The sequence below is a fragment of the Pipistrellus hanaki genome (genome assembly GCF_964339955.1).
Source record: "Pipistrellus hanaki genome assembly, chromosome: 6".
NCBI lineage: Eukaryota > Metazoa > Chordata > Mammalia > Chiroptera > Vespertilionidae > Pipistrellus > Pipistrellus hanaki.
The window spans coordinates 41,983,835-42,011,798 of record NC_140508.1 but is presented as its reverse complement, the minus strand read 5'-3'; the positions used below and the strand labels follow the sequence as shown (position 1 = coordinate 42,011,798).

The window sequence follows — 27,964 nt, the reverse complement described above, 5'->3', positions numbered from 1 at the left end:
TATTCTATGTACAGCATCCCAGCTTAAACACTAGAGCGGACAGTGTGAGGTTGCAGGCCATGCAATCTGACCATTAACCAGCCCCCAGTCAGTTTCACCTAGTTGAGACCCAACAGCCCATCTGGTTCAAAAATGCATCTCCTACTGTCCTACTCTTGTTCAGTATTCATGGGACCCAAATAAAGAGGGTAAATGCTAATGACAAGTGCCAACCCTCCACAGCAAAAATGCCACCAGGAAGAATTGCTCACATTTTACATACTCTTTAGTTTCTGACGATATTCTCCTGCCTGTATTAGAATTACTGTTAAGAGAAGTGTTGTCAGCCTATATTTGCAGGCAGATTTTAAATGAACTTCCAACATCAACATGTTGGGGCCTGGCAGATTAAAACAATAAATGTTTAAATGCTTTTATGCATAAGGGGAAATAAGGAGGGGGTGTTTGGATTTTCAAAACTGAGTTGTTGGAGTTTGAGGACCTAAAGAAAAGATATTTTCTGAAATGCTAACGAGTTTCATGGACCTCTACCAAACACCAGAGCACAAGTCAGCTCCCACAACTCGGCTCAACTTCAGTTACGCTGCCCCAAGCTGGGAAGCTCCTGGAGGGAATCGGATGAAATTTATTTTAATTACGCCGCTGAATAAGCTGTCTGGGCTTGAATTAGCCCTTTCCGTCCCTCACATGGGAACACAAGCTAACTTACCGGCGCTCCAGCCAAGGTGGAGCCAGGGCTGGTGGCGGTACTCTCCTTGGGATCCTCATGAGATTCCTCAGGTCCGCGAGTCACAAGAATTCTGAAATGCTGCTGCCCCGCATTTTGATCCTGCCTGATCTTAAACGTGCAGCCCTGACCCTGTGGCGTCCTTTCCATGGAATTCGTCCTGTGGATTTCGGGAGCCATCCTGCGGCCCCGGGGCGGCGCCTCCAGGTGACCCCGCTCTTCCACGGGGCTGCTGTGCTCTGCTCGGGGCTGTGTGGGGTACGAGGTGCTCCTCTCAAGCCGGATGCGGGGGTACCTCACCAACCGGTCCCCCTTCGTGCCCGTGAACCCAAAGTTGAAGTCACCACCCATCCCCTGTGTGCCTGGTGGTGGCTGCTGCAGCTGGAAGACAAAGCACCGCTTCCCAGAACCTCCAGAAGCATCTGGTACGTGCTGCAGGGACCAGCGCCTCGGCTCTGGAGTCGAAGGGCCGCACAGGCCATCGGCCCCGAAGGGCGGCGTCAGCCTCACCTGGCGCACGTCGGCGCTGGAGGCCCGGTGCTGGATCCGGAGCCCGCGGCCCTTGGGTCCCCGAGGCTCGGCCTCCTCGTGGCCATCCGCAGGGACAGGACTCCGTGCTAGGTGGCCACACAGGCCGTTAACTTGGGGGCCTAAACCCCGGGTGGCTCTGGGTGGAGAGTTCTCCGGGGTCTGGGACTTGGGGGGCTCCGCACAGTGGCCCAGAGACACAGACCCGGCGTCGCAGTCCAGACCCTCGGGTGGCCCGCAGGTGTCCGGCGCCCCGTCGGCCGCTTTGCGCTGCAGCGAGATCTGCATGGAGGAGCTGCGCGTGGGCCGCGCCTCCGTGGGGCTCAGGAGCTGCGGGATGAACATGGATGTGCTGCGCTTGAGCGCGCCCACCGCCTCCTGCAGGCCTCCGTCCTCCGCGCGGTGGGCGCAGGGGTGAGCGCCGCTCCTCCGCGGCAGGGTGTGGAATGCCATGAAAAAGTCGTCTTCTCTCTCCTGGTCGAGGATCTCCGATTCAGGGGCTGTGTTGCTGCGACTGGAGCCAAAATGAAACCGAAGCCGATGGGCCATGGTGCCCAGGGGGGCAGGGAGGGAGAGGACCAGCGGCGACAACACGCCCGGCACTGCCAGAAGTCAAAAACCGAAGGCACAAACTCCAAGGAAAAGTGTCCCATCTGCCAAACCTTTAGCACTGCGGCACCGAGAGCGACAGATAGCAGAAATAACCCAAGTGGCAAGCAGCATTCCAGGCATGATTGGGTAAGAGCAAAAAGCTCTCATCCACACTGTGACAGAGGGTAGGGTGGCTAGAACCACATGACCGCCGTCTCCCCCTCCAATGCCAGCTTGTGGACTTAGTGGAGTTTTCCCCCTCGCTCGCGCTCGCGCGCTCTTTCTCTCTCTCTCTCTCTCTCTCTCTCTCTCTCTCTCTCTCTCTCTCTCTCTCTCTCTCTCTCTCTTTCTCTCTCTCTCTCTCAACAGCAAGAGCCTGAAACACCACCTTCCCAGCTGCTGCTTTTTTCCATCAGACAGGAGTGGCCCCAGCAGGGAGCTCTCACAGCTGACTGGGGCAGCAGACACACTCCGAGCCACGCGGCTATAAATCTGCCCGCATCTCACTCACAGGACAGTTCTTTCCGAACGAACGCAGCAGGCACTGGGCGCTCTAACCAACGCGAGACCTGGCACTGACAGCACCAGCACACACGGTATTTCCCCACCTCCTCGCAGGACCGAATGACGACAAGCAAAACTGCCTTGGCTCTAGGAAAACCCTTTCACAAGCCTCGAGGTTATGCTCCTGTTATTTATGATATCACCACACTACCCGGATGGAATGCAAACTAATAAAAGGTACTATAAATACAGTTACACACTCCGCAGAATTGGTGTCCCTTTAATGCTAAATAATTAGACCATGATCTACAAGTCATAAAATAGCTAAGGGCAAGGGGCACAAATATTCACACTGCCAGTTAGTGGTCTGCCGCCTGTTACTATAACCCTTTTCAGTTAGAAGGGAGGGTGAGTGTGTGTGTGTGTGTGTGTGTGTGTGTGTGTGTAACTCTCACATGATACGATATGCTGTCAGAGAGGGAAGTACCAGAGAAAAGACCCAGCTGGAGAAAACATTTCTCCCATATGCCAGATAAGGGGAAAAAAAACAATTACCCCCCTCCCCCGCAACAAAAGGAAGGAAAATTGAAGAAGGGTGAACATGTGCTTTTTGTACTAAGTTAACTTAAATATCATACAGAATAAAAGCTGTCCAGAGCCAACTTTTCCAGTGAGAAGTCAACAATATTAACATGGTTGGGATACTAGCATGGAATCTTGCTATTTCTATAAAGGGCCAAAAAGGAGCTAAAAAAGAAAACTAAAGGTCCACATTAAAAAAAGCTGTCATCAGATTTGCACACTTGGATATATTCTTGGTGTTTTAAATGAATTATTTTCTGTGATCCAGAAACATTGGTTATTTAACAAAGAGGTTTATTTAGGAAGGAGTAAAAAAAAAAAAAAAAAAAAAAAAGGAGGGGGAAATACCAAGCTGCAAAGAGTGAAAAAAAGTTTATTTTAAAATTCGCAAAACATGGCTCTGTAGTTGAGGGCATGGGGGATTAAACCTGTGTTTACATACATGCAAACCTGTTTTCTAAAGGCATGTGTTTTAAACGCTAGAAATGATCTCTATGAGGGAAATGGAAGCTAGTTTGTTTAATGCTAAAACTGCCAAGTTCCAACCTAGCTGGTTTGGCTCAGTGGATAGAGCGTCAGCCTGTGGACTGAAGGGTCCCAGGTTTGATTCCGGTCAAGGGCACATAGTTGTGGGCTCGATTTCCCAGTTGGGGATGTGCAGAAGGCAGCCGGTTGATGAATTCTCTCTAATCATTGATATTTCTATCTCTCCCTTCCTCTCTGAAATCAATAAAAATCTAAAACAAACATAAAAAAAAACTGCCAAGTACCACCACAGTCATGTATTCTCTTAGCTGGATTAATGGCCAAAGAGAAAAACACCAGCATAAAAAACAAAACAAAAAAACAGACATTCACCGCACAGTAATGACACTGCAGATGGCCTGGGCAAAACTAGGTATTAATATAATCAAAGAGTTTATCAGATAAAGTTTGTATTCACACAGGATTTTTTAGAGCTCTGCATTCAAAGCCTTTGAGTTTGGAATATATTTGGGCCCCATGGCAAGGTCATCTCAACAAGTCATTGTGTTAGATAATGGGAATGAGAAACAAATTTCTTAAATTTCTCTTAATAGAAGAAAATTAAGTCATGAATTAAACACATCTAACAGACAATTTTTCCTCAGATTTGACCCTTCCTTCACCTTAAAGAAGTGTTATTATACTCAATAAATGAGAGACTAAGGATCAGTCTGTGATTGCATCTGTGACTCCAGGGACTACTGTCATTTTACAGAGCACTGCCTCACTCAGTCTTTGCTGGATGAGAGAGGGGGTGCTAAGGCCTCCCATTCAATTAAAAAAGAAAATAACTTCAGACACACCGCAAAACTGATTTAGTTGTACAGTACAACTAATTACCACTCAAGGTAAAAAAAGGCTGAGTTCCATGCAAAGCCACCAATAACCCAAATACATTTTTAATGGAAAAGACATCAGGATGGTAGGTCAGAATATGTTGATTCTCTAATTTGGAAAATAATAGCAAACATAGGAGATTAGACACACAACCAAATTCTATAATCGGGGTGAAGAGCCTGGCTATTTGCCACCACTGGCCTGAGATGAGGGAACAGCAGTTTCCACCAGGGCACTGCCCGGCTGCATGTCTAAATCATGTCCGGGATCTAGACCTCACCTCTCAATGCCAAGGTCAGGGAGTTAAGCCAGTTGTGTTATAAGGCTTCTCCAGACCAAATATTCTCATCTCGAGCTATTTAAAATTTTATTTAGTTGAATTCTGCATCAGGAATGCTTCATAAGAACATTCATTTTAACAACCCTAGCCCCCAAAACAAACAAAACGTAAGTTTCAGGGAAAGTAGATTTGAGTGATAACTGACTACACTGAATTATAATACCTCTTCTGAGAGTACCTTAAGCTGACACATAGCCAGGTAGGTGTGGCTCAAGGGTTAAGCATCGACTCAGGAACTAGGAGGTTGTGGTTCGATTCCCCATCGGGGAACATGCCCGGGTTGTGGGCTCAATTCCCAGTAAGGGGTATGCAGGAAGCAGCTGATCAATGATTCTCTCTCATCATTGATGTTTCTATATCTCTCTCCTTCTCCCTCTAGTGGATTAATGGCCAAAGAGAAAAACATCAGCATTAAAACAACAGATATTCAATCCATCTTTCAAACCATCTCTGAAATCAACACAAAAATATTTTTTAAAGCACTGGCACATAACTGAAAGTTCATTTTCATAGTTGGAACACTTGACTCATGGGTACTTGATGTTTACATTCTAATTAGGTAACTGGCAAAATGCTTTAAGCCAGATTTGCTTCTGAAATTCATTTCTAAAATGGAATCCTAGTTTTATCACACACACATTTATAGATATATACGATATCTTTATCTTACCTATCTATCAATCTCTATATAAAATGCTAGTTTGTATCAGTCTAATGCCTCAGGCATATCTTTAGTTCTTTAACGGTACTTTCTACTGATTTTCCTTGAAAAAGTATCACTTTTAAAATACAGCTTAATTTTACCTGCTAAATATAGATTCACTTTTTGCTCTCTACTGTTAATTAGATTTAGATTTCCCCAAGGAGGGTCACAATAGATTCCTGGTTAGATAAGTACTGCAGACTGGCTTATATTTAAAATCCCTGATAGCTTTGTTTATATGAGCAATGGTCCCTTTACAGATTTGCCCATCATTCTGTATTCCCAACAGAGTGTAAGTAAGCATATGGTTTGATATATCATCAGTGTGACTTTCACTAATATTAGTATGATAAAAACATTTACATATACAAATAAAATTTCTCCTAGCCATACAAAAATATTTGTTAGAATCATGCGTTTGTAATGGAACAAAAATAAAGCCATGGGTTAGGGGCATATATACTGTCAGAAGTACAACATAAACACCGTTTTAAAAGCAGTTGCTTTATAAATAATTTTTTTTAAATGAAGCAAAAATAAAAACTGAGACCCACTTACCAATCTGTTCTCATCAAATACTTCAAACAGGAGTCTGTGATTAGATGGGTTAACCTACAGAGACATAAATGGTAATTCAGAATGGGCAGAAACAATTGAGAGGATGAAATAAGAGATAAAGAATGGAATGCTTTATAATGTACCCAAATCAAATGTGTTATCTGAACAAGTGACTTCTTCTGCAAATCCTATATCTATTAAGTCAAGTGTCCTCTTATTTATTTCTATATTGTTCTGTGCCTACTACTGAGGTATATCAAAAGAAAATGCTTTTAGCTGCTTTCCTAACATTACAAAGGATAATTCTGAATAGTTTTAAAGAGTTTTGCAAACTCCTCTACAAATGGCATGCTTATGCTTCTGGACCAGCAATTTTCAACCTGTCTCATCTCATGACACATATAAACTACTAAAATTCTTTGGCATACCAAAAAATATACTTTTTGCTGATGTGACAAAAAAAAAATAAGGTACTATAATTTTGATTCATTCACTCCAGATGGCTATTGTTGTGTTGGCTGCTGTCATTATTTTATTTGACGATCTAAGGGAAAAGAGGTCAGTGCTTCTGACTAAATAATCAGGTATTGCAGGTTTTAAAAATTCTTGCAGCTCACTGGTTGAAACTTGCTGCTCCAAACCAAGGCTACATCTTCACAAGGTCTATGCCTGAGGGTAGCTCTTAGGCCTAATCATAACAAAAGCAACAATCTATACTAATAAAAGGGTAATATGCATATTGGTCAGGATGCCCTCACAGTAAACAGAAGGCTGCATGGGGCAATAAGGCCAGCAAGGGGGGAGGAGGGGATATGTTAGTGAGGGACGGCCAAATGACTGAACAGCAGGCTGCATGGGGTGACCAGGCCGGCAGGGGGAGCAGTTGGGGGCAACTAGGCTGGCGAGGGGGGGACGACAGTGAGGGGCGACCAGGCGGGGGGCGGGGGGGGGAGGGCAGAATTGGGGGTAACCAGGCCAGTGGGGAGGAGGGGAGGAGCAGTTAGGGGTGACTAGGCTGGTGGGGAGAGGCAGTTGGGGACGATCAGGCTGGAAGGCAGAGGTGGTTAGGGGTGATCAGGCTGGTGGGTGGGGGAGGGAGGGGCAGTTAGGGGTGATCAGGCAGGCAGGCAGATGAGCAATTAGGAGCCAGCAATTCCGGATTGTGAGAAGGATGCCCGACTGCCAGTTTAGGCCCCATCCTGGGATCAGGCCTAAACCGGCAGTCGGACATCCCCTGAGGGATCCCAGATTGGAGAGGGTGCAGGCTGGGCTGAGAGGATCCCCCCACGCACGAATTTTGTGCACCGAGCCTCTAGTAATAATATAATAGCAATAATTAAAATGACAAAACAGTAAAAACAGCCACTCACTAGTGCTTATTTTCCAGGCACGACCTTCTCATTAAATATAAAAAAACACATGATCTCCTTTAATACTGACAGAAAACCCATGATGTGTAACTGTCAACACAATCTTACAAATGAGGTTCTGAGACCACATTTGTTGAGGGTGTATTAAGTTGCCTAAAGGCCCACAGCTACTATGCAAGGCAATCAGAAACCCCACCAGGTCTGACCTGCTTGTCTCCAGAGCCCAGGCTTTGAACTGTTTGAGAGACCAAGAGAAAAAAGATGTGCTGCCCTTCCAAAATATGCAGGGTCAATGTCAAAGCTACTAGGCTTTCCATGTCTTTTTGCTTCTTTCTGTCTCTCTGCCAAAATCTCCTCCAAATGGCAGGAATCATCACGCAGACTCCACCAGCCACATGTGAGACATGGTGGCAGGTGTTCTCATTTATATTACCACATGTAAATCCTGGAAACAGCACCCTCGAGTGAGGCCTTTCTCTCCTATGTAAGTGACAAGGAACCTGCAGAGGAGGTGAGTCCTCAAGTAGCTTTTCCAGGGTCTGCATTTTATAGAGCCCGAGACGGGAACATGTCTACTATCAGAAGTCTCGGCTGCTTCGTGATGGAGAATGGAATAACATCTGACAAGTTAGCACGACTTGTCCTTGTGGCCCCCTGGCCTGCCCTCAGAGGCCTAGTGAGGGAGCAAGCAGACGGACGGAGGGTTTAGTGTTTAAGCTCTATGAAGGCCTGAGCTGCTGTCAGGACGCCCGCAGGCCATGGCAGGAGCCAACACACAGGAGGCAGGCAATAAGATTTGTGAGATGAATAAAACAAAGGCCTTTGTGTAAATATCCAAGAAAAATAGAGTTTACATATATAGCCAAGATTAGTTGGGAAAAAAATTGGAAGTACTAACATTTACATAAATGTGGCCAGGGTGTTAAACTGAAAGGGGTCTAAATAATTTGGGGTTTTACAAGTGGAAAGCTTTGGAAAGGCCAGTAACATCAATGCACCCCCATTAGCTTTTCAGTTCTTCATGAAGTAATTTTTTTTTTAAATATATTTTTTTTATTGAGTTTTTACAGAGAGGAAGGGAGAGAGATAGAGAGCTAGAAACGTTGATGAGAGAGAAACACTGACCAGCTGCCTCTTGCACACCCCTTACTGGCGATGTGCCCGCAACCAACGTACATGCCCCTGACCGGAATCGAGCCTGGGACCTTTCAGTCCGCAGACCGACGCTCTACCACTGAGCCAAACGGCATACATGAAGTAATTTTAAATACATCTGTCTGGTCGAGACTACACATAGGATCTCATCAAGTATTAGGTATCAAATGCCATGCCCAGCTGGTGTGGCTCAGTGGCTGAGCACTGACCTATGAACCAGGAGGTCATGATTCAATTCTTAGTCAAGGAACATGCCTGGGTTGTGGGCCCCGGGGTGTGTACAAGGCAGCCAGTAAATGAGTTTCTCTTATCATTGATGTTTCTATCTCTCTCCCTCTCCCTTCCTCTCTGAAAGCAATTAAAAATATATTTTAAAAAATCAATGCCATATTTCAGCTCTGAATATAATAGAAAATATGTATCTAGTGACCTAAGTTTGGGGCCCATAAAATACTATTGTGATTGAAAGAAAAAATTAGGACCAATTACAATGCGCCTACTGATTATATTGTTTGGGAATCTACACTAATCAAAATGTCTCATTTGGAACAATTCTAAGGGTAAAATAGTTTTTAATAACACAGCTATAGACAATGAAAATAAATTTATTTTGAAGAGAAAAAAAAATGCGCCTTTTCTTTCTATTACATAACTGAGAGGTTTTATATTTCAAAATTTTAGTATAAAAAAACCAGCAACCACTTCAAATAATATTCTCTGTTAATTCACAGAATCCAGCCATTTCTACATATAGCTCTTCTAGGTATCTATAATAATCTATAATAATAAAATCATAATATGCAAATCAACCAAACAGCAGAACAACTATGCGGATGACCTTCTGGATGATCATGCTACGACACCCACTGGCACCAAGCCAGGTGCTATGCAAATGGTCAGGGGGCCCCGCCATCACCCAACAGAGGGAGGCCCAGGCCACCAGCCAGTGGGGAGATCTATGTGGGGAGGGCCTCCGAGGAACTGGGGGTATGTGGCAGTGGATGCAGGCAGTGTCAGGCAAAGGTAGGTGTGCAGGCAGGGGGCGGGGCCAGGGCTGCAAAGCCGGCAGCCCGGGGGAAGGAAGGCTTACCATTGCACGAATTTTGTGCATCGAGTTACTAGTTAAATATAAAAAGTTAAGGAAATTTTACCTAATTTGGTAATATTTAAATTCCAGAAGTAGTTTTATACTACACATATACACTCACACTAAATATTTGAATTACAAAATTTTCCTTCATGACTGGAACATAATTGGTAAAATTTAGGCTTCTTTTTAATCATGTTGCCTCTATTGTTTTATTCCATCTCTAAAATAATTCATAACATATATCTCTAGAGGTAAGTAAGCTAATATTTTAATGATATTTTTCTTTATTTTTAAAGAAAATTTTTAATAGGAAGGCTAAAATATGATATTTGGATAGCTTTCTCTTTATTTCCCTAAAACATTTCCAAATAAAACAAGTCAGATTTTGTTACCACTCATCACAGTCTTTGAAAATTTGGGGCACATTAGGAGGCTATCCAACCATTTCTCATATTGCAAGGAATTTCACAATAAATATTTAACAGCTTTCACTCAATATGAATCTATTAGGATAATATCTCAATCTAGCTATCAATAACTAGTTATCAATAACCAAAAAAAGAAAAACTTACTCTAAAATAAAATTCTTCATTCCATTTTGGGTTCAGCGTCTGGAAGAGAAAGTATCTTGTAATACCTTTTATAATCTTTGAAACTTTAGCAGTTACTAGTACAACACAGTCCAAGTATTTGCTTAACCATTTTTCTGATTTTAAAAAAGAGCTGAGAAAATCTCAAAATTGCAGAAGAGAAACATTAAGTCAATTATTGGAGACTCTTCTATAAACCAAGCTAGAAGGGGAAGGGAAGTATTTATGGAACAGATAATTCATAGACAAAAAACCATAAATTGCAAGCTATCCACCATAAGGATTAACACTGGGGACCTGTAAAAAGCCATCATCATGAAGACAGAAATATATCTTTTAAGAAATTAAAATTGATATAGTTATCCTATCCAGAAAGAGATAAACTTGGTTCACTTCCCTCAACCTGCATGCTACAAACCGTTTTGGAAAGAAGTGAAGCAGGTGGTAGGAAGGTGAAAGTGCTCACTACTTATATATATACTCAAATCTGAAGAACATTTTTTAGGAACAATATTGGTGATCAGATCATAGAACAAGAAAAAATGTCTGCCAGTTATAAACCTAAAGTAAATTATCTTCCCCCAAAATAACAGGTTTAAACATATTCCTCTCCCTATCCTTCAATCTTTCTCTCAATCCATCTCCATATCAATATATTTAAATATATATCGCACAGAACATGAAAAGGATATTTTGTTCTAAGCACAGACAATAGATGAGCCAAACATCCTTTGAAACTAAGATGAAATAGATACTATGAAAGAATATATACACATATACATATACATGCTTGTGCATTTTGGACATGCATAAGACTCTTAAATAAATATATGTCTTAAACATTATATGTAAAAACTTGACACTGAGACATCACAACCTCACCCATGGCTACAGATACTCTCTTTCCTTTAACATACTAGTGCAGGAAGAAGCAAAAAATAATAATAACCATAACAACACACTACACCGTAAAAAAATAAAAAACAATTTGTATAACATTGAACTGGCATTTTTAAAAATCAGCACTTTCCCCACCCACAGCTCAACAATAAATCCAGCCGTAAACAGTGGGTTTTATATTTTTAGCTGAGAATGGAGCAGGGATGGTTATGGGAGACAGGATGGTAATGGGAGAGAGGAGGAGGGAGGAGAGAAGGGTGCCAGGCAGTCAGGGAGAGGCAGGGCAGGCTCAGGCGTGCCAGGGGCTGCAGCAGCCTTGGGGACCAGCTTCATAGAAACGTAGAGGGGAGGAAGCAAAGGACAGGTAAGAAAAGAACACAACAACACGAGCCCACAAAACAGCATGAAAGCCCAGGCACCGGGCCAGGTGGAGAGGAGGATGAAAGCAGTTCTTAAACCCCAGCGCACACAGTGAACACAGCAGCGGTAATACTAACCAGGAGGCTGGCTGCCGAGCAGGCAGAGCAGCCCCAGCCATGCAGCTGCACCTCTACCACGGAGCGGAGGGAGGAGGAGGGCCTCCCTTCGGAAGAAAACACATTTCCATATCGCAAATCACCGCCTCGGTGGCTCTGGTGCTCTGCTCCCTCCGCCTTCGGCTTGCCTTCCCTGTAAGGCGGGCCTCCCTCTACACTGATAACCAAACCAGTGACAGCGCCTCGCACAGCAAACAATGGCCTCCGTCCTTGTCCTTTGCAGGCATCCTCCCCACTAATCAAAACATTTTTAATGCCAGGCCGAATGCCAGGCGGAGGGCACGCTACAGCTGCAGTTCCTTACACAAAATGACCTGGTCATGGAGCCCAGGCGTCTGCACAATAGCAGGAGAGTTACCATTTTGTTAAAAAGCTATCAAACTCTCCAGGAATTGCTTATCACAGTGTTATCTAACTACCCAGAGGTAGTAAGGTAAAAATAATAGTAATGCGTTCGTAAATAACACTGAAGCATGAAGAATAACAGCACTTTGGATTTTAAAAAGCATCTTCAATAAATGTATGAAATATGGAGCAAATATTTTACATTATACTCCAAGGAGATAGATGAATTAAAATACAATTAGGAAAACATCTTTAATGAAATTATATATGTGAAATTTAGAAAAATAAAACATACGTGCATAAACATAGTTTTATTATTAATGTTTTTTATTTGTTTTCATGTAGCTAAACAAGTATTTTGCTTCTCTGGAAATATTTGTTTCAAGATAAACCATCCCCCCCTTTGTGCCTACCAATTCCCCACACAATTCTATTTCATTAAACATATTTTAAGTTATTTTACATTTCTTTATGAAAAATAAGCCAACAAGAACAAATCCTTGTTTTGCTATACTTGTAATAATACTTATCTTAAGAATATTGTTTTATACAGTCATTTTACTAAAAGCCAGGATCATATTTCGAATTAACACTGAATTTATAGATTTAATACTGGGAAATGATTAAAATAAAAATATTTCCATCTTAATCTTAAAATTTAAACTTCTACAGAACCAAAATGCATTATCTAATTGGATTAAATTATGGCTTAAATGAAATTTAATTAGGATGGACACATACCTTTTTAATAGTTTTTGTCTGCACCAAAGCAAGTTCTCTATTCTCATCTGCTACATACAATGAAAGTTTCACGTATGGATCACTGTAAGAAAATATTCAGGCTTAATCAGATTATACTTTCCATTTAAAAATTATTAAAATTTTAAAATTAGTCAAAACCTAAGTGAAAATGAAAATATCAGTTAATAGCCCAGCTTATGTTTCCACAAATTAAGCAATAACATTTTCAACATACCCTAAGTAAAGATACAGAGAAGTTTCTATCAGTGAGAGTCGATGTCTATTTAGAAGCAAAAATATCACAAAACTCAGATTTTAACTTTAAAGATAATCTTCCCTATTAACTCAAAATATTTAAACTGCCATCATTTTTTCCCCTAAACAGATTCTGAAAAGATTTCAAGAAAAAAAATATTAAAAAGCATACAAAATGTGTTCAGATTAACAAAATCTAGCTAGAAAATTTAGTTCATGTCTTATTTACTAGTATATTCTGATTTCCACTATTTATGTAAAAATTATTGTTCTTTCAGTGAAGGTAAAAGAAATGGTTCATCTAAACGAGGGATGGGGACCTGATGTCTGGCCCTTGGGCTGTATCAGTCCCTTGAAATCATTTTGTTTGGCCCTGCCAAGGCATTAGGGCTGAGTTAATTAAATGTTTGACCAAATATAGTAGGCTAATTTTTAAGTTGATAATTTTATATGGCCCACGAATTATGTTATAAATATCCAGTGGCTCCTTGCAGAAAAAAGGTTCCCCACCCTGATCTAAACCAACAACTATCATCTTACAATTAAAACAGAAACAAAAACTCGAAAACAAAGAACTGAGGCCCAGAAAGTCCAGGAGATTTGCCTAAATTTTACACATTTCAGTAGAGTCTAGATTAAATTTCAGGTTTCCTGACTACAAATCCCAGAGTTTTTATTACTTCCTTGGGAAATTGAAAACTTTTAATGAGAAGTGTACTTAAAGGATTGCTTAATGTGAACTATCTATCTATTGAGGGTGTGATAAATCCACACACATTTTCTAATTTTGGTAACATGGGATAGCTCAAATATAGTCAAACTATCACTTCCTAAAAATTTGTGATCCAGGGTCTCATTTCACACATGAGAACCTGAAAATCATAGAAAGGGCTCCTATGTTCACTCATCTAATTATTTACAGTTGATAAATTATTTCTACCCTATTTGAGAATTATCCTTTAGAGGCTATACCATGACTATAAGCACTTATTTTGCAACTTCTAGGAAATTCCCAAAGATTACAGAATATTGTTAAATGATTAAGACTATATAGATTTTTTATTTCATACTTTAACAAATATGCCATGAAATTCTTTAAGAAAAGTGAAAGATGTGATAAAATGTAAAGTTTGGAAGTAACAGAACTATGCTTAATATCCCAAAAACAAAAATCAAAAGTTAGTAGGAAAAAAATATACATAGCCTTGATTGTAGTATTTATTATTCATAAAATACATCTTAATGTAAGCTACAACATATCTCCTTTTTAAAAAAGTCAGCAACATATTTGTTCAGTTATATTCTAAAGGTTCTGGTTTAGAGGAAGGCTTGATTCAAGAACGTCACTTCTTTAATAGAGGCATCTTACTTTTTCTTTTGTGAACACCTTCAGCCTTAGAATAAAGATGAATCGGGAGATAGTTCTAATCCAGGTTTAAAGACCCCAAGTGCGCTTTCCTAGTCAGTTTTGTTGGGGGTGATAATTTAGGAGTCAGTGGCTATGTGCTTCTTAGACTTGGGCATATCAGAATTGCCTGGGAGAGGGGGTTCTTAAAATATAGCTTGCTGGGCCTCAACCCCAAAGACCCTAAAGATCTAGTAGATTTGGGGTGGGACCCTAGAATTTGTATTTCTGACAAATTCCCAATAATTGCAATGCTCTTGGATCCAGGAACCACACTGAGAACCAGTGTTCTAGAAGGTTTTTTTTAAAAAGTATTTTTTTAAGCTATAGAAACTAATACTCCATTTCCAGCCACCAAGTTATTGCTATAAAAAGAAGGGGGGTGGGGGGGCAAACCAGGCCTGATATCTCTTTCTCAAGAACAAGTTCCCAGAATGCCTTGGAGATAAATTCACAGGCAAGTGCACGTGCGCGCGCGCGCGCGCACACACACAAGCCCACATGACAGAGAACTCTATAAATTCTGCTGACTGTTTTCATGTCCCTCGGCTATCATGATTGTTGCCTATTATATGACTGCAATAAGAGCTAAGCATTCCTTTTAATAGAACATCCACATTCTTCTACTAATCATTTATTGACCTCATTTTGTGTCCCCTGAACAGTTTACAGCAAGTGCCACATGCAGTTGGGGGTTGAGAATGCTCTCCGAGTCTGGGACAGTGGGCCTCAGCGGTAACAAGGACGGCATGCCTGGGCATGTTCTAATGTGTTCTTCCAGGTACAAGTATGGACTGGAGTATCTACATGGAAGATCAACCAAGAAATTCTTGGAAGAGAGAGCCAAAGACCAAGGTGTGGGAGAGGGATACAAGTTCAAGGAATGGGAACACACGGCATAGGATGAGCTGGTTAAAGGGCAGGAAGACGAAAGTTCAAGGGTGGTGCTGGTGAGAACTGCCCAGACTGGTCTCAGGTGATGGTACAACAGTACCATTCACATGGACAAATATTTACCGAGTATTGACTTTGCTAGTACACACAAGTGCTTAGGGAGCTGGGGAAAAGAAGGGGGGGTAAAAAGGGTGAAATCAACAAAGGTCATAAATGGACATCAATGAATAGCCCTACTTAGCCCAGCTGAGTGAAAATGACTGCACTTTCCCATTTCAGCAAAGTGAAAGCTGGAGCACAAAGCTGAGATGTGGTCAGGACAGCAGTAATTAGAACATGAGCAGGAACATGTCAGAGTAGCCTGAACAGGAATCAGTTCTACCGCAACCTTTAGCACAACTGCCACCGGCACCACCATGACCACAAGCCCAGCACCCAGTCACCGTGACGGACCCAGTCCTCACCTGGCATACGTGAGGTACTATATGCGTATCTTATTTGATCCTCACTGAAAGATTATGAAGTTGGCATAATTTTCAGATGAGAAAATGAGACAGACATCAAGCAGGTTAATCGGTAAGTAGGAGAGATGGGAAGGGAGGGATACAGCATGCTTGCCTCAGAATCTGGCTTCCCGAGTGCATGTACACAGGCTTGCCTCACTCACACACTACCTCTGACAACCGAGAGGGCTGGCTGACTAGAAGGGATGTCTAGAGGCAGAGACTTCTAGAATTCTGCTATGTTGGAAGACATTTTGGATGAGACTGCTATTATATTTTTTATCTTATCTGTGGTAGGAGGAACCAGACGCCTGAGTTAAGTGTCTACCTTTGGGGAAGGCCACACCTTGAAATCTTACTTACCATCTTGTCAACACTCCAAATAACTAGCTTTGTAACCTTAGACTTGTCACTTTAACGCAGAGAACCTTCATTTCCATATTTCCAAATAAGGGGGTTGGAATAAATCATGGTTTTTGAAATACAAAGCCTCAGTTCTACATAAGTATCTCAGAATAACTATGGTGACCATAATCTGTTTCATATTTTTGGCTTCCATTTTAGAATTTTTTTTTTGTACAGAGTTTTAGAACTTAATAAAAATTTTTTTAAAAAACAAATAGAACTGGATGGTCCCTTTTAGTTAGAATATACTGAATCTTGCCCTCACTGGTTTGGCTCAGTGGATAGATAGAGTGTCGGCCTGCAGACTGAAGAGTCCGGGTTTGATTCCGGTCAAGGGAACATGCCAAGGTTGCTAGCTCAGTCCCCAGTAGGGGGCGTGCAGGAGGCAGCCAGTTAATGATTTTCTCTCATCATTGATGTTTCTCTCTCTCCCTTTCCCTTCCTCTCTGAAATCAATAAAAATAAAAATAAAGAATGTACTGAATCTCAAAACAATTCAAACTTGTTTCTCAACATTCATAAGAACTAGAGCCCACTCCATCCTGGGTAAACAAGAAACTTCCTAGAGATATAGGAGCAAGAAGAAGTTAAGACCCTCCCCTCTTTTCTCCATCAGGACATAGAGCCACAGTGTTGAGTATGACAGACTACTCTTGACTATCACTGGGCTGATATTTCCCTACACACATTATCAGCTTCTTATCAGCTTCCCTATTAGGTATGAAAACCATATCACCTAAGCAACAAGCAAAACCAAAAGGATGTGTTTTTGTGTCTGGGGCAGTCTAAGGGTCAGTGAGCCTCGCCACCAGCTTCTTCTCAAATGTGTGCATGCTGTTTTTAAGCCCTGATGGCCTTTGTTTCTGAACAAGATACTCTGCAGGGGTGGTAAAGGGAGAATTCAGTTCCCAGAGTCTTATTAGCCCTCTGATAAAGACCCGAGTTCTGGAAGAGCTCACTGCCCCCTGAAGCTATACCTCAAAGATCTACAAAAGGTCAGCCATGTCCTGAGGTCAATGGTTAGCTATGTTGGTGATGACTTCCCCCTCCTAAAGCTTCAGAATGTTTTGGGAGACACACAAGAAGCTCATCAGCAACTACTATTATTATAGACTAGTGGCCTGGTGCATGAAATAGTGCATGGGGGTAGGAGGTGTCCCTTAGCCTGGCCTGCACTCTCTCCATTCTGGGACCCCTCGATTGGGCCTAAACTGGCAGTCAGACATCCCCCTCACAATCTGGGACCGCTGGCTCCTAACCACTTACATGCCTGCCTACCTGATTGCCCCTAACCACTCTGCCTGCCAGCCTGATTGCTCCCAAATGCTCCCCTCACTAGCCTGCTCATCCCCAACTTCCCTCCCCTGCTGGCCTGCTGACCCCAACATCCGCCTCTCCCCGCCAACCTGCTCGCCCTCACCTGCCCTCCCCTGCCAGACTAATTGCCCCTAATTGCCTCTGCCTTGGTCCCGCCACCATGGCTTTGTCCAGAAGGACATCTAGAAGGTCTCCTGGTCTAATAAGCATATTACCCTTTTATTAGTATAGAAGATAGAAGCCTGGTGCATGGGTGGGGGCTGGCTGGTCTGCCCTAAAGGGGGTCCCGGATGAGGGTGGGAGTCCCCTTGGGGGGCGGGACCAGCCTGGGGCAGTTTGCAGGCCAACCATGTCCCCATCAGGGTGAGGGGGGTCTCTGCTAGGGATGGGGCCAGCCTGAAGGAGGGGCTGAGGGCCATTTGTAGGCTGGTCACACCCCCATCAGGGTGAGGGTCCCTGCTGGGAGCTGGATGGGCCTGGGCAAGGGGTTGATGGCCATTTGCAGACTGGTCATGCCCCCATTGGGGTGAGGGTACCCACTGGGGGGTATGGCTGGCCTAAGTGAGGGACTGAGGGCCGTTTGGGGGCGGTTTGCAGGCCCGCCAAGCCCATGGCTTTGTCCAGAAGGTCTCCTGGTCTAATTAGCATACGTATTACTCTTTTATTAGTATAGAAGATAGAAGATACAGGACGTAGGCATAGAGAGCTCTGGTTTTCATGTGACTCTCTTTTGCACTGTTGTAAAATTGTTGTTGTTAATCATTAATACATAATACTTTTATAACAAACAAAACAAAACAGGCAGGCATGGATGGGAAGTAGGCAAGAAGAAGACCCTGACCATTTCACTGGAGTCTCAACTCTCAGCTTCATCAACCTCGGAGTGACCTTCAGACAGTCACTTTATCACTCTTAACTTCAGAATGCTTTGAATGAAATGGGAATGACAACTCCTAACTCAGAGAGTTATTGTAAGGATCAGAGAAAATAATGTATTAATTTAGCACCCAGCTCAGCACTAAATACAGAGTACATGTTCCCTATTGATGTCACCCATAGTAACTGGGGTTCCAGTCTTTTTTCTCTTGTAAGACATTTGAGAGTCTCTGTACTCCTTCTGACCACTCACTTCTGCTGTGATTGCTGATTTGATCTGACACCAATTACCTCGAAGTACAGACTGGGTGCCGCCAATCCCCACATACTAAGTCTTCCCTGCTTTCTCATTACTCATACTGTGTGGAAGCCCCCTAGGAATCTTGGTGGAGATCATCAAACTGGTCATCTTATTTACAACAAAGTTCACCTGAATTCACTCTTGGCAACTAGCTGTACTGTCCTCATGGCTGGTATCCAATACAATTCAGTGCTAACAGTAACATTACTCTCTAATAAGCTCAATGCTTTGTGGATTAGAAGAGAAATTCTATTTTGCAAACCTTTTGTTTTTCTCTGCATAATAACCTATTTAGAAATCTCATTCTTTCTTTTCAGCCTTTAAAAGAAAACAACAAACTGATGTTGGATTCAAACAATAGCCAATTTACTGAATGCCTGCCATGTTCTAGACAAGGGGACAAGCGTGGAAAATAAAAGACAGTCCCTGCCACCATGTGAACCAGGTACACAGAAGTATAGCAATGTTTGTGACAGTGAGCCAAGAATGTACCCTGGAACACAACACTGCTGCGGCTCCTGACCTTGTGCATGCCTGAGTCACCTGTCATCGGGTACCTGATTCCACCCCAGGCCTGATCACAATCTTTGGGTTGAGACTTGGAAATCTTCATTTACCAGGAGTTCTAGGTGATTCATATGCACAGGGCCATCTGCCCCCTGCCCCCTTACCCCCACCAGAGGAGTTTCTGAAGCCAAGATGGGAGGGCCAAGAGCACGGTGAGTTTTCCAGAGCAAAGAGCATAGGCAAAGGCCCAGGAGCAGGCTGCAGAACTTGGGGAGAAAAGGTAGCTGGAGAGAGAGTCCCAGCTCAAACCACAAGGAGCTTGTATGCAATTAAAGAGCAGGCCATCGTCCCTGGGCTCAATCTGGCTCCCCCGCGTATGGCTGAATGCCTCTGGAAAACTTATTAAAGTCCCCGTGGGCCTAACTTTCACCATCTACATAATGGGAATATTAGCAGTACATCTTGTATAAGGAGGCTAAAAGGAAGATTAAAATTATAATACTCTCTGACATGTAGTGAGCACTCAATAAATGTTAGCCACAGTTGCCACTACCATCATCACCGTAACGCCGTTGTTGACATAGGAAAATTCATGATCAGCCTGGTTACTGGGAGATGAAGCAGTGGGCAGGGAGACCAGTGGAAGATTTTTGCACCAAACAGTGAGAAAGATTTCAAGAATGGCAGTGAGGATCAAGAAAAAAGTGGGAGCACACCCAAAAGTGTACTCAAAAGAAGTAGGTAGGCAAATAAGCATAGTGAGTAGGTTAGGAGGAGAGGTTGGAGCCCACACCAACCTCCAGCTCTTGGGTCTAGACAACTATGTACAGTCTCAAGCTATGAAATGGTACTGGTGCTTCGATCTCTTACTACACAGGCAACCTCAGCCACAGAAAAGCAGGGTGCACCACAGACAAAGAGACCATATCATTCTGGCAGACTGTGAATTCCAAGGCATTGCTTACAGTCTCACTTTATAACTAAAGTCCTTTTACAGAGCTCTCTAGATCAATTAGGCCTTCACATATGGGCTCTGGGAACTCTTGTTCCATGTCTGTGGTGATGTGTTTTATGTAAGTCTGCAGGGGCCTAACACTAATGTTCTGGAATCAGAGAATCTTAATGATTTAGTGTTATTTAAATCCTACGTCTCAAAGTTAGAATTGGCCTCCAAATCTCGATGTTTAGGTTGGGAGTGAAACACCACAAACCAAGTCCTGAAGGATCTTAGGTTCCTGTGTCGTTTTCACTAAGTATATAAAGTCCAGAGGAAAAAACACCTGGGAGATTCAAGCTGCCCACTCACAAACAAGAAACCTCATCTGTACACAAAAGATTACTTCTGAGAGGGAAAAAAAATAGAATGGTGACATCACCTTATCTTGGACACATGAGCGTGAACTCAATGGCTAGAAGACAAGTCCTGTTACCTGGAATGAAATCTTAAAAAGTTTAACAGTAGCCGAAACCGGTTTGGCTCAGTGGATAGAGTGTCAGCCTGCGGACTGAAAGGTCCCGGTTCGATTCCGATCAAGGGCATGTACCTTGGTTGCGGGCACATCCCCAACGGGGGTGTGTGCAAGAGGCAGCTGGTAAATGACTCTCTCTCATCGACATTTCTAACTCTCTATCTCTCTTAATTCCTCTCTGTGTAAAATCAATAAAATACATTTAATAAATAAATAAATATTTTTTTAAAAAAAAGTTTAACAGTTGCCAAGATGCTCAACAAAAATGCCACAAGTACCTGCTTTCTTATGAGGTCACCAAAAGACCTTGGTCAAGAGTCCATTCTGATTTTGCAAAAAGAGAATTGTAATTATTCTCACCACAGAGCCCAGAGCTGAGAATTCTGCTTTCCCTCTCTGAGACTCTTGTTATCTCTAATAGAGACTGAAGGACCATAGGCTTGCACTGATTCATTCCCAAATAAGTTTGTTTTATTTCTTATTACATTTATTGGGGTGACATTGGTCAACATGAACATACAGGTTTCAAGCGTCAGTTTCTATGTTACAAGATCTATATATTACACTGTGTGCCCACCACCCAACGTCAGATATTCTCCTGTCACCATGTTCAACTAGGTTTAAAGAATTCAGAGAGGGATCTCACTCCACCTCCATCATCACCAAGAAGTAACATTTTCTGGATCTGCCCACTGCTCACTCTCATGGGACACACTGAACAAAGACAGTCGGTCTTGATGCATTGTTAATGGGGTGATACTTGACCCTCTCCATCTGACTCACTGAAGTGTTCCATGGCAAACCAGAATGTGTCAAGGCTAATCCTTTTAAAAAGGTTATCCATTCATTGTTATCAGACTAAATAGTCTTTGCTGAGATCCACATATTTTGAAGAAGACAGGACAGTGAGGAGGAGAAAAGGAGGAGAAAGGTAGAGTTGCCTCCACTGGGCAAAGCATTCAAAGTGGATTAAGTTCAGAATGCAGCCAAGTTGGAAGGACACTGCCATGACCATAAGCTCTAAAGGTGTCCTTCCAAGATACTTGGATATTACAAAAACAACAATATAGGGCTTCATTTTCAACCATTTTTTTTTTCCTTTTAAGAAACAACCATAATCTGAAAGAAACAATAATTCCTTCCTGTAAATGCATTTGCTCAATAAGGACAGCCTGTACAAGGACTGGGTCTTTACTCATTACCTCACTGGTAATGTAAAATGTTACATAACACCAGAAATCAAATTTATTTAGACTACTTGATGTATTTGACACACTGAGACTTTGCTAACCCAGAAAATTTTATTGAAAAACCTGCTTTGTAGATTTCCTCATTCTTTTCCACTTTTACTATGATAGCCAGTGTTACACAAATTACTGATAAAGAAATAACACAAACTAAGGGGGCGGGGAACTACCTAGATAGTATGAGAGAAGAAATAAAACACATGTATATATGCAATCATATTGAAACTGAAGTTTTCATCTAACATTATCAAAGGCCCCAAAAAGTTATTACTTTCTAAAGAGAGGCAGACATTTTACTCTACTACTTGAAATAAATTATATGTTTTCTGGAAAGTCAGATGGCAGGATGTATAAAAAACATTCATAGTGTTGTTGCCTTTGATCAACAAATCTAGGCGAGGGGTGAGTAACTCTTTTTCTGCCAAGGGCCATTTGGATATTTATAAAGTCATTTATGGGACATACAAAATTATCAACTTAAAATTATGGTGCTATGAAAAAAGTTCCAAGATTTATTAATTTTGAATCCTACCTGTGATTGTCATGGCAGGGCCAGACCAAATGATATGGCTTGCTGGTCAGACATTCCCCACCCCTGCTCTAGACCAATAGAGAAGTGGTTAAATAAATCACAGTATAATCATGGGCTAGAATATCATAAAACATTAAAATCATGTTTTCAAAGAATATTTTTAAATAGGAAAAATAATCCTACCCAATAAAGGAATATGCAAATTGACCATCACACCACCACAAAGATGGCAGTGCCCACAGCAAATAAGGAGAGAATATGCTATTGACCCCACACCCTCAAAGATGGTGGTGCCTACAGCCACAAGATGGCAGTGCTCAGTCCCATCAGCCCTATCTCCATGTAATCCAGCCACTCCTAAGAGTTTTCCTCCAAAGTCCCCCAGTCCCCTCAGCCCCCAGCAACCCAGGGCTGGCCCGAGGCACAGGAAAGCCTCAGATGTCCACTGCCCAGCTACCCAAAGCTGGCACCGAAGCACAGACAAGCTTCAGATTACGGCTGCCCAGCTGACGTCTGAGATGCAGGGAAGCCTCGGATCACTGCTGCTTGAGGTTCAGGTAACTAGGGCTAGCTGAGGCTTGCACTGCTGGCAGTGGCAACAGCAGATGTGTGATGGGGGCGCCACCTTCCCCTGATCGCCAGGTCACCTCCTCCCCTTGAGGACTCCCAGACTGTGAAAGGGAGCAGGCTGGGCTGAGGAATATCCCCTCCTATAGTGCATGAATTTTCATGCACTGGGCCTCTAGTCATGGTATAACATTCAGGAATAAGCAAGATCTAAAAAATGTGACTAACTCTATAATATATGAAAGTAATTGAGAAAAACATAGCTAAAGTTAATAGCTGTTCTTTCTAGATAACTTTATAAATTATGTTTATTTTCTTCCTCTAAATTTTCTACTAATAAGCAAGGTAAAACACATATTACTAAACCCCAACCCCAGAGTTTCCCATTCAGATCTGAGGTAGGAGCCACTAATCTGCATTTGTAACAATTTGTTCATCTGGACACCTCATTTTGGGAACCAGTAGGACTCCATCTTTTCCTCTTTTTCCAGGGTCCAGTACAATAAACTCATTCATTCAGCACTTCTGCCCCCACTTAGCTAATCACACCTGAGAGGGTGGAAGGAGAGTACACCTTCATGTCTGCTGGAGGCCAGAGGCTTTGCCTTGCCTGGTGGGTTCGCTCTGGCTGCTTGACATTGCCCATGTTTACTGGGGTCGTAGGAAGGGCAACCTACAAGCCTACCTGTAACTTACCGGTTAGCACCACTTTCTGGTTATTTTGATGGGGGTAAAGGGAAGGAAGAGAGTTAAGGCAAGCCAGTTCTTGCCTACTTAAAACACTATTGTCTAGTCGGAGTAACATTACAAGGACCCTATAATAATAAGAGCCTGTTAGGAACTCCGTTTTAAAGGAAACCGGGTAAGGGGGAAATTCCGAGGCAGCTGGTCGGCTGGTTTGTTCTGACCTGAATCTGGTGGATACCGACTCCTGCTCACCTATCCACTCCCTCAAGCTTCAAAAGTCAGTCTAGCACGAAGTTCACAAAACAAAAACTCTAAGATGCATTCTTAATCGCCTAACTATATTTCATTGTTTATAAATTAGCTGCTCACAAAACAAAAACTCTAAGATGCATTCTTAATCACCTAACTATATTTCATTGTTTATAAATTAGCTGCCTCCACCCCCAATTTATAAAGTCAATTGCCTTAAAAAACAAAACAAAAACAGGCATACAGACAGAATGGCACCAAAATCCCCATGTGTGGGAACAGACTTCCAAAGTCATTATACTCCTATAACCCTAAAGTCCATTCCTTGGCTAATCCCACCCATGCTCTATGACAGAAAGAAATACCGCTGGCCAAGCAGAGGGACTTTGAACTTGACACCGCAGTGGAATTGACACCGACCTGTGCTGAACTAGGAAAGAGGGCAAATTCTAATGTAGAGAACTACTCAGGGAATTCAGTCTTTATTAACTAAACAGGGGGGCACAGATGTTTAACTCAGGAAGAGGTTCCTGGAGCACAGGTGCATGTCATCTCAGCTCACTGCCGGCTCCAGGATGTGAGGACTGAAGATGGTTCATTGATAGACAGTGCCCCCAGCATCACAGAGATGCACCCTGTTGAGGCCTCTGTGTGCTGGGTGCTTGGGGACAAAGGTCTAGCAGAGGGTGACACCATGCAGGACATTAAACAACACCTATGCTGAGTGCAGGCCTCATCGGGACAATTTTCAGGGCATACAGGGGAGTGGTGGGGAGAAGAGGGTACTGCCAGGCATTTCCTCTGCACATAAAAAATATCAACCTCTCTGCCCAGGGCATTTATTACGTGTCAAGAACCCACTAAGCACATTCTATACAATCCTCCCTTTAACATATGTTGGAACATTTCAGACTTCTCAGGGGTGGGAATGGCAGTGGTGCCAGAGGAACCTCAGGAGCCAAGCCCCAGTCAGTTCTCAGTGCAAGAATCTGTCTTCTTACAGGTGAGATTCTCTGAGGGGAAAGGACTCCTCCCTCCCATGGGATTAATGTGACATGAGACAACGCTACAGAGTGAAGAGTGAGACCCATTCAATGATGTGATATAGCCGCCAGGGCACCAGGGAAGCCATGAGGGTGCAGGCCTCAGAAGTGGCCCTGCCCTGAACATACACACACACAAAACACACACACAAAAAAAAAACACACACACACAGAGGAGCTCATCTGGGACCATTCCCTGTGAGATGGGCTAAATCATTCCCTCAGAAAAAACATACTGAAGTCGTAGGCCCCAGTATCTCAGAAGGTGACCTATAAGGATATGGTGTCATCAAATTAAAATGAGTCATTAGAGTAAGCCCTACCACAATGTGGCTGTATCCTTAGAAAAGGAGAGATTTGGGCACAGGAACACACATGCACACAGGAAGATGAAGTGAAGACAGAGCGAGAAGGGGCCATATGATTGGGCAGATGCACCCACAAGCCAAAGGATGCTAAGAATCTCAGTAAGCACCACCAGAACAGGAAGAGGCAATACAGGAGTGTGTCTCCCCCGCCCCCCCCCCCCCCCCAGAGCCCTCAGAGAGAGCATGGCCTCGCTGACATCTTGATTTCAGACGTCCAGCCACCAGAACTATGAGACAATACATTTCTGTGTTTTACAACCTCCAAACCCAGTTAGTGGGACTTTATCAGGACAGTCCTCAGAAACTAGCACTCAGTTAAAACCAGTCCTTATCAGAAGCCCTCCAGCCAAATATGTTACAGGACTCTTTTTCCTCATTGTAGAAAGATGGTCTGACTATTCCAATGATTATGTAACATTCCTAGGAGAGGTGTGGGGCAGGACCCATACTCAAACATTAACATGTGTGCTACAACGTGTATGTACATGAAGTGTTCTACCTAAAACCAGGAATTCTGTCAAGTCCATTCAGCTCAGGTGTTGGTATGAGGTTTTCTACAAATCTACAAAAATGTTTTCAGTTTCCAGGGTTTCTGATTTTTCCAACTGCAGTTAAGGGATCGTGGACTCATACTAAGTTGCACAATAGCCCTTATTCCTCATGCTGCCCTGCCGGTCACATTGAGACTGCTCTCAAAAACACAAGAACCACCGGTGAAATCCTAGAATTCCTCAGGGAAACCAAGTATCCTCTTAACTCTCAGAAAATAATTTTTTTCAAGTTTTATCTTCAAGGCTTTTAAATGTGCAAACAAATCACCGGACACTTGACCTTCCCATTATGCTGAATTCTGTTCTGTAGCACCACAAGACTTTTTTAAAACTGAATTTAAAAGAGGAAAAAACAGTTATGCTTCACTGGATTATCACAGGGAGAAAAAACTAGAATCAATTTAAGGAGGGCTAGATTATGACAATGCTCCCCACCCCCCAATGCTATTGAGAGGAGTGTCGACGGGCATGCATTTCCTCAATCATGCGACACTCACATTGAATTTCCTGGACACATATACTGTCGAGGAGAAAGGAAGCCTTGAGCAGTGTTAAAAATCCTAGACCCTTCTAGGCTCCAGTGTTTAAAATCTTGGTTGAGCCCTAGTCAGTTTTGGCTCTGTGGATAGAGTGTCAGCCCTCAGATTAAAGTGTCCCATGTTCCATTCCAGGAGAGGCATGCACCTCGGTTGCAGATTCAATCCCTGGGCCCCCGTCGGGGTGTATGCAAGAGGTAACCAACTGATGTGTCTCTCTCACATCAATGTTTTTTTTTTTCCTCTGTCTCCCCTCCTCCCCTCCTCTCTCCCTCTCTCTCTCTCTCTCTCTCTCTCTCTCTCTCTCTCTCTCTCTCTCTCTCTCCCCCTCTCTCTCTCTAAAAAAAAAAAAAAAAAAAAAATCCATGGGAAAAATATCCTCGGATGAGTAGGTGAGGATTAATCACCTTCCCCCCAAAAGATCTTGGCTGGCCTGCTTTAAAATCAACCAAGTGCAAACATTGCAATTCCCTATCATTTCCCCAAAGCTGGATGCACACTGGAGATTTTTTTTTCTTGTGTTTAGATTTTTAAAATATCCAACCTTAAGTTAACAAGTTAGATGAGACTGGCTATCTAAAGGCTGCTCAAGACAGCCCAAGGTAGGTTCTATTTATTAGAAGGCATTGTTCCTGCCCACCTTCTAAAGCAGGGGTCCTCAAACTTTTTAAAGTGGGGGCCAGATCACGGTCCCTCAGAGAGCTGGAGGGCCGGACTATATGAACTACTAATCCCTACTGTAACACCTTGGCTGCGCTCACTGCCCAAAAAACCTGGCGGGCAGGATCAGACTCCCCTGGGGGCTGCATGTGGCCCGCGGGCCATAGTTTGAAGACCCCTGTTAAATCTAAAGGCATGTGTCAGAGCATTAAGGTTATGCAACTGTTTAGATAATTCTGTCTTATGGATATATGAGTTTCTCCTTGTCCCTTCGATACTAAAGAAGAAAGTGTTGATCACAGGGTGAGAGCACAGGGATAGATTAAGAGAAGGAATTTCCATAGGATAAAGTGCACCTTTGCCACAAGAACTATGGCTCAGGTCTCTATTACACTTAGACAGAACCCAGTTCCCCGCTTTACTGCTGCTGCATGCTTAAAGCTTTCTATTAGACAAGAAGTACAGAATCCAATTAAACCACTTGTCAATAGCAGCCACATTTATTTGGTTCCCCAAATACACCAATCTACTACCTTCAAAGTTTTCAGCCCACTTACCCTGGGTGAATACTCACTTATTGGCGATTCTTTATTCCCTCCCCTCCTGACTCTGGAAATCCTAGACCCTTGTAGGCTCCAGGCAGCCAGCCTACCCCTCCTCTGCCCAGAACAAACCACCCTGTAATAATCAGCCTCTTCACACTCTGCATTCCTACAGTCATGATTGTTTGGACTACTCTTTTGCCACTGGCTCATGGGCCTTTTTACATTATTTGGCTTTTTTTTCGAGTGTATAGATCTTATTCTCTTAAACTAGCTGCAAGTCACTTAAAGGCCACTAGTCATGCCCTAGGCAGGTCTGTGTTTTCCATATAAGTTGGCACAGAATGAGTCCTCAATAACATGTCTTGATTGCTGACTACCTGCCTATCACTGGGATAGGGCAACTTCTTCCCTGGGCCATATATGTG

General features: G+C 42.9%; 1 protein-coding gene across 15 annotated transcripts in view; it reads right to left on the bottom strand.

Moving 5' to 3' along the window:
- Window positions 1–27,964, bottom strand: part of NEDD4L (NEDD4 like E3 ubiquitin protein ligase) — a 285,795-nt gene that overhangs the window by 117,998 nt on the left and 139,833 nt on the right. For 8 of the 15 annotated variants that reach the window (XM_084888492.1, XM_084888493.1, XM_084888494.1 and 5 more), the window contains 3 exons: window positions 12,623–12,704; window positions 10,083–10,121; window positions 5,896–5,949 (listed from right to left, as the gene is read on the bottom strand). In XM_084888492.1, the coding sequence (XP_084744618.1) occupies window positions 5,896–5,949; window positions 10,083–10,121; window positions 12,623–12,704 (175 nt within the window). Of the gene's footprint in view, window positions 1–709; window positions 2,397–5,895; window positions 5,950–10,082; window positions 10,122–11,497; window positions 11,768–12,622; window positions 12,705–27,964 lie in introns of those variants that run through there. The other 7 variants (XM_084888487.1, XM_084888488.1, XM_084888495.1 and 4 more) reach the window with 7 other exon arrangements.